At 37.9% G+C, this 6,873-nt stretch overlaps 1 protein-coding gene across 7 annotated transcripts in view; it reads left to right on the forward strand.

Moving 5' to 3' along the window:
• Mfsd6a_1 (Major facilitator superfamily domain-containing protein 6-A) overlaps window positions 1-5,072 on the forward strand; it is a 53,719-nt gene extending 48,647 nt beyond the window's left edge. For all 7 annotated transcript variants that reach the window (XM_054228642.1, XM_054228640.1, XM_054228644.1 and 4 more), the window contains 4 exons: window positions 51-890; window positions 2,456-2,604; window positions 2,732-3,515; window positions 3,859-5,072. In XM_054228642.1, the coding sequence (XP_054084617.1) occupies window positions 51-890; window positions 2,456-2,604; window positions 2,732-3,515; window positions 3,859-4,205 (2,120 nt within the window). In that variant the 3' untranslated portion in view covers window positions 4,206-5,072. The remainder of the gene's footprint in view (window positions 1-50; window positions 891-2,455; window positions 2,605-2,731; window positions 3,516-3,858) is intronic.
• Window positions 5,073-6,873: the final 1,801 nt, after the last annotated feature.

Raw genomic sequence — 6,873 nt, forward strand, 5'->3', positions numbered from 1 at the left:
AAATTTAAACTTTAAAATATTGCAATTTATAATTAATTTCCATGCCACAGGCATTACCGCGCTGCACGTTCTGCATGCCACCAAACCACTGTTGCTCGGCCTAAATTTCAACGAGTATCGCCGCATCAGCATTATTGCGCCATTCGTCTCCATACTTGGTCCGTTGATTGCCGGACCACTGGCTGATCGTTTGGCCGCTAAGAATGCCACAAATTTCGGTCGTATACTACGCTTCCTCACTGCCATCTTTCTGATACTAGCTGTCATTGTGTACGCTTGCCTCTTCGCCATACCCGAAGTGAAGAGGGAAGAAGCACGTCGTCCGCTTGTCAGTTTCGGTTGTGATTTGCATGGTGCAGTCATATTTCAGGAACGTTGCTCCCAAGATGCCACCTGTCACAGTTGGAAGGAGAAGGTGGGCAATGTGAATTTGACACGCTGCACCTACACTTGCCAAGATCCCACCAAATATGAGAATTTGTACACGCCATGGTTTGACGGTATACCCACACCATTGCCCTCAACTGAACAGAGCTCAGAGTTTGACTATGAAGATGAATCTGTAGCGACGTCAACGGAAAGCTTGCGTGAGCGGCGTGCAATTGGCGGTTCGGCTGAATACGGCGGTGAACTGTTGAGTGCTGAGGTTCAACTACAACAACATCAACGTGTCGAGCGTGCTGTGAATGATGTCACACCACAGAAGGTTTATGTGGAGCCACCACATTTGTGTCTCACAGAGAAGACAGACAGCGGTGAGACCGTGGTGAAGAATTGCCATGTCTACACTCATGACACCAATAATATTGTTGTAAATTCGGTACTACGCGCTGCGGATAACAGCAGAGATAACGACACACATAGCGCCGAGTGGTGCAAGTATCCTTTGGGTGAGTAGTAAATACAGACACAAATAGCAACAGTAAATTAGATACCAGAATATAACGACACAAAAATCACTTCAACAGTTCGTATGCAAGAACCAAATATTAAAAAAAAAAACATTTTTTCATAAATTTCATATAGATTAACATAGATTGAAAATTCCCGCTCTTTCAACATTACTGTTATTAACAGTACTGCTAATGCTATTAACATAAACTATGAAAAAAATTAATATTAAATTACTGTAGCATACTTTTAGGCACATGTAAATATGAAGCTTATTTTCAAAAACTTATTCTACTAGTCAACGCTGAATAGCGGGCCAAATCCCAATCCCTTGGACTATTCTTGGAATTGCGAATATTACCAAAAATTTTCGATTTTTTCAGCACAGATGAATATATTTGTAGTCTTTTCGCACACATATTGATCAATTAAACGGCCTTTGCTCGATTAAAGCGCTGATTCAAAAGGATTTACCATATAAAATAAAAATCTAATTTTTCTGCATTAATTTTTAATCGAGTTGAAAATTAATTGCAACTCTTGTAATTTCTTACACGTTATTTGTCTGCGAGTTGTTCTCCACGCTGTAAATTTAGCTTTTATTATTTTTTTTATAAAGTAGCCTTATTAATACTCGACGGTAGATGCCGCTGCTTGAAATAATGGCTGTGGTTATTGAGAAAATAGAAACCAACTGTTGAAACTTACCAACTTCTTATGAACACCAAAAACAAAAGTGTATAACAGCTGATCGATTATGGTGTAGCCAGCAGTGCGAAAGGAAAAAACTAGTTTCTCAATTAAAATTTTAATTGATCAATTAATTTGGCTGTGCGAAAGGGCATCACATCACATCACATCACAAAAAATTTCTGAGGAGTTGGTATTGACAAATGATTATTTTTTTTAACGATTTCTTCTGGATAAACAAGAAAATCGTAAGATAAACCTTGCACTAAATCTTCTTCTTTTTAGATCTGCCCACACACTAATAGACGTTTTAATACATAAATGTCAATCTGTGCTTGAAATTTAGGCACTTTGCTCCCCTTTTGTATGCAATTGTCCTTCCTTTGTACTAATAAATGCCAACCTCAACCTCAGCCCACATGAGTGTGTGGGTGTCAAATCTGGCGCAAAATGCATTGTTGTAAATAGCCAGGTCACAAGTGTTTTGCAAACACTTTCAATTAGTGACAACAAATATTCGTGTCAATTTGGTGATTTGTAAACAACTGTGTCAACCAGCAATCATGTCATCAACTACTAACTAATCACCAGCTACATCGGCACTCACCTCATCATTATCACCTTCAATGAACACAGCACACGAATAAACACTTATTTATATACACACACAGACATGTGTCTGAAAGCAAACAAATTTACGAACGTGCAAATGTAATGACAGGCAATTTGCAAGTATAAACAGCGACCAACACTTCCAACACACACAAACACAAATGGACATACATACTGTGGTGGATGAATTTTTGGCAATATCCATACATTTCCTTGGTCACGGGGCAACCAATTCACCTGTATACTGTTTATCACATTTCAGATGGCTTCCAGTGTAATATACCACTCAAACAGATTAAGCACATGAACGACATCAAGAACGGCACCGCATGCAAACCGATGATTGAATGCCAAGTGATTGATCCTTACGACAGCAAAGGCAGTGTATTGGCCGATAGTGAATGCATTAAAGTAAGTAATACGAAGAGCGCGCGCGCATACCGCTTGTCTGCAACATGTCAGTCATACTCATTTAATCTCGTTTTTCCCGTTCACTTCATTCTCTCTCTCTCACTCACTCACTCTCAACCGCAAATAGATTACTGGGGACTTGGATGCCACGTTGGGCGGTTACACTGCCATCCGTCTGTTGGGCGATATCTTTGTGATGGCCGCACTGACACTGCTCAATACTGCCATCGTTATAGCTGTACGCGAAACGTCAGAGGGACGCGGTGAGGTGTGTCGTCAATATGTCTGGGGCGCTATCGGCTATGTGCTACTCTTCTCGCCCATCGATTTGTTTGCCTTCGCCAGCGATTCACAACACGATGCTGCTCTGGTGGCACTAATACTTGTCATTGTGTGTCTACTCATCGGTGCATTAGTGTTGCTCTTTGCCTCACAAATGCCGCTCAGTCCGCCCGAGTGGTGGTGGCATACAAAGACCGGCATGTTGGTTTATCCCATGTCAGCCATACGCCGTTATAGTCCGGAAATTTTCGTACTTACATTGGTCGCCATACTGTTCGGCACATTTTGGAGCAGCATACATAGCTTCCTCAAATGGACATTCAGTGACACGTATGCGGTCACCTATTCCGGCTTGATCCTGGTGTTGGTGCTGTTCTTCAATGTGGACAAATTCATTGAATATTGTGGACATTCGAATATCTTTATCGCCGGTTTTGCGGTTTTCGTCATACGTTTCACGGCGTTGAGTGGTGAAGGCACCGAATGGTTGACCGTTGTCATGGAGGCAATTGAGCCGGTCGTCATCGGTGTTGTATGGATAACCATTATACTGTATATGCGACATGCTATGCCTAGGAAGCTAACAGCGACCGGACAGGCAGTGGCTGTGTTGGCCTTCTTCGGCATTGGTAAGTACCGTTAAGTTTTTAAGTGCAATAATAGAGATTAGCAATAAGGCGAACATGAAGACACAGTTTGACTTTGTAGTGTTAGAGAAGCTATAATTACTTCGCATGTGCTTTACGGTATATTTTTAAACAGAAGACTTTCGAACAGTAAATTTTACGAGAAAATGGCTGTTATGAGCTTTCGGTGAGTTTACAGAAGGTTCATATAAGATTGTGATTACTACCAGCTGGTACTTTTAGATCGATACGGATCGAACACGTTTGATGAGACAATTACAATCTTTCAAATCTACTTAGAATCACTTCCAAAAACTCTCATTATCCACTTATGCTATTTTTACAGGCAAGGGCTTGGGCGCTGTCATTGGTTTGGCGCGCGACGACAAGGTGCCAACAGCGGACGCACAGGCTATCCATCAGTGGTTGGCGATTGCTGCCTGCATCATTGCGCTCGTTTACTTTATCATTTACAATTTGATTTTGGCGCCGCGTTGCACAGCCAAGTCACAGCATATCGAGGAGCTGATTTCCGGTTCGGCATCGCAGAATTTCAGCAACGGCACCAATGGGGCCGGCAGCACCGGACAGGGCAGCACCAGCGCTGGTGCGGCGCTGAATGGCAATTCTAATTATTCACCGTTACGCGTGTACCACAATGAGCGAGGGAAATTGGGACAATTTAGATTTTAAATTTATGCGCTTTGATGTATACACACACACTCAGACATACATACATAGACACAGATGTGCGTATGCTTGTACACTTGTATTTGTTTAAAGAAGTTATATTTTATATAAATTTAATTGGATGTTTACACACGTAACTCTCAATTTAAATGATTTTTGTATTAAATAAAAAATATATATTATATGAAATGTAATAAAAAGTATGGAAATACCGAAAGAGAAAAATATAAAAATCGCATTGTGAACAAAATACCAATAAAATAGACGATGGAAGGAAACGAAACAGTTGTAGCACATTGGAGGTTATGTTGGCGTTTGCAAGGCAATGAAAACCTCCAGCGAGTAATGCCGTCACGCAACGGTTTCAGTATCACAAATTTCAATGCATCATTCAACCCACCTTTGCCGTTTGTGCATGCGATTTGCAATGGAGTGTAAAATTAACCAAACAGCATGACAATCCAGTAGCAACAACAACTACATAGATAATTAGTTGTTGAGTTTGTTTTAAACGCCAGCTGTTTTTTTCGCCATCAAGCTGCTAACAATGAATGTTAATTCTAGTTTTAAGTCAACCTTTTGCTAAGATTATACACTGTAAAGCGAAAAAATAATAAAAAATAGAATACATGTATTTATATATAAAACTTTTTGAACCGTCAGTTGATATTAAAATCGCAAAAAAGCTAACTAAATGGACATTAACATGCCTGCAAAATAAGATAAAATAATATTTTTAATTAAAAGCCATAAATAAAAAACCAATGCAATTATATGCACAATGATTAAATGGAAAGTGTATTTGCAGCAGTTTGCAATGTAGAAATATGATATAATTTACACACACACACACGTACATACTTAATACGTTTTTTTGTAATATTTTAATAAAAACTGAAATGATATTATATATTATATTTTTACATACAAAGTACTTCCCATAGGTGCACCATTGTCGAGTATTTTTTTCGCGAGTCGCATTAGTTGTAATATTTTTTGTAATAAATAATAATAATTAAATAAAGTTATTTATTAAGCTTTGAAATAAGAGCGCAAGTAATAAATAAAATCCACACATTTCAAATTACAGCGTTGATTTTCAGCTCATTACAGCCTAACTGTTTACAGTGGCATGCAAGCGCACTGTCAACTATTAAAACCCAATAAAAAAAAAGAAAATTTAATAAATCATACACTTCATATGTATATTTTTATTGCTTAGCAAACAGTTTTCATGACACACATTTTTTCACATTTGGACATTACTTTAATTAAATATTGACTTTGCAAATGGATTTGAAGTGTTTGCATTCGCCGAACGGTTTAATGATATTATTCAATATTTGCACAATTTTCAACAGCTGGCAGGAGAGCACTTTACTCAGCATATATGTATATATATATATATAGAAAGTAATCAGTTACTTATTTAAATTAAATGCTCATGCTTAAATAAACTAAATTCAAAAGTATAAAAAATTATAAAGTATGTATTGACTTCTGATTTTTAAAGTTATCTTAAGAATTATGTTCCAAAAGACTGTTCTTTTGTATTACGAGGGTTTGTGCCTACTTGGCTTTGTAATGGCTCAGTTCATGTTCCACAGTTTTGCGTCGTCCATTTCCGAACCGAATACACGTTTTGAAAAATATCTTTCATGTCAGAAACATGGTCGAAAATTTTTACTAAATACGAAAGAGGCTGTAATAAATTAAATATTTATTTTTCGAAAAGGGATGCATGCGTTTTTATGGCGATCTTATAAGCACGATTTAGACACTTTGAATTCATATTTAAAATTTAATTCTCCTTTCAAAATTTGTTGTAGACGTTCGCTTGGCACTTAATGACCAAATTCCGCTTTAATTTGGAGCAACTCATCATGTCCTGAGTTCCCAACTTGCGAATATGTCATTTGGTTAGGGATGCAAACGATGTATCGATGTTTTTGAAACTCGATGTTTTCGTCAAAAAGCATCGATGTTAGCCATCGATGTCTCGAATCTAAAAACATCGATGCATCGATATCACTTTCAACGATGTTTTAAGTCGATGTTTTATATCGATGTTTTATATAAAAATTTTACTTCACACCTTCACACTTTTTCGGGTATTAACCCGAAACCCTCTATTTGGATACGCTTTATTACATTGGAATTAGATTTTTGTAAAATACGGAGAATTCGTTAAGGGAATGTGCGCTTGGACCTGCGGTTACTTTTATTATTTATTTATACAATTTACATAATTCTGGCGTAAGCTACTGCGTTTGCTCAGAGATTCAAATTACTTCATTTTAAAGATGCTAGGGCTACAGGAAATACTTTTTTTTTGTTTCATAGAAAATTAATCGCGCTGATACAACGGAATCTTCGGATGAGTGTGAAACAGAATACTAGTTTGATGTTTGGAACTAGAATAAACATTTGGTCCACCAAAAGGTGAAATGTAAGCTGTCAAATTTATCTACAATTACAGGGACGGAAGGTTGAAGAGAAAGTGTGTATCGGCTGTTACCCCTACCAATCAGAAGTCAATAGAGTTTGGGAGTTGTATAAATAGGCTTATTAATATTTATACATTGTAGCCTCTTCAGTGCCGAGTAAACGACTGTTTCCTAAACCCAGGGCAACTATCTCGCAGAAGTAAAATCGAGAAGAAATGACAGTG

This window comes from Zeugodacus cucurbitae, chromosome 4, assembly GCF_028554725.1.
Source record: "Zeugodacus cucurbitae isolate PBARC_wt_2022May chromosome 4, idZeuCucr1.2, whole genome shotgun sequence".
NCBI classification, from domain to species: Eukaryota; Metazoa; Arthropoda; class Insecta; order Diptera; family Tephritidae; genus Zeugodacus; species Zeugodacus cucurbitae.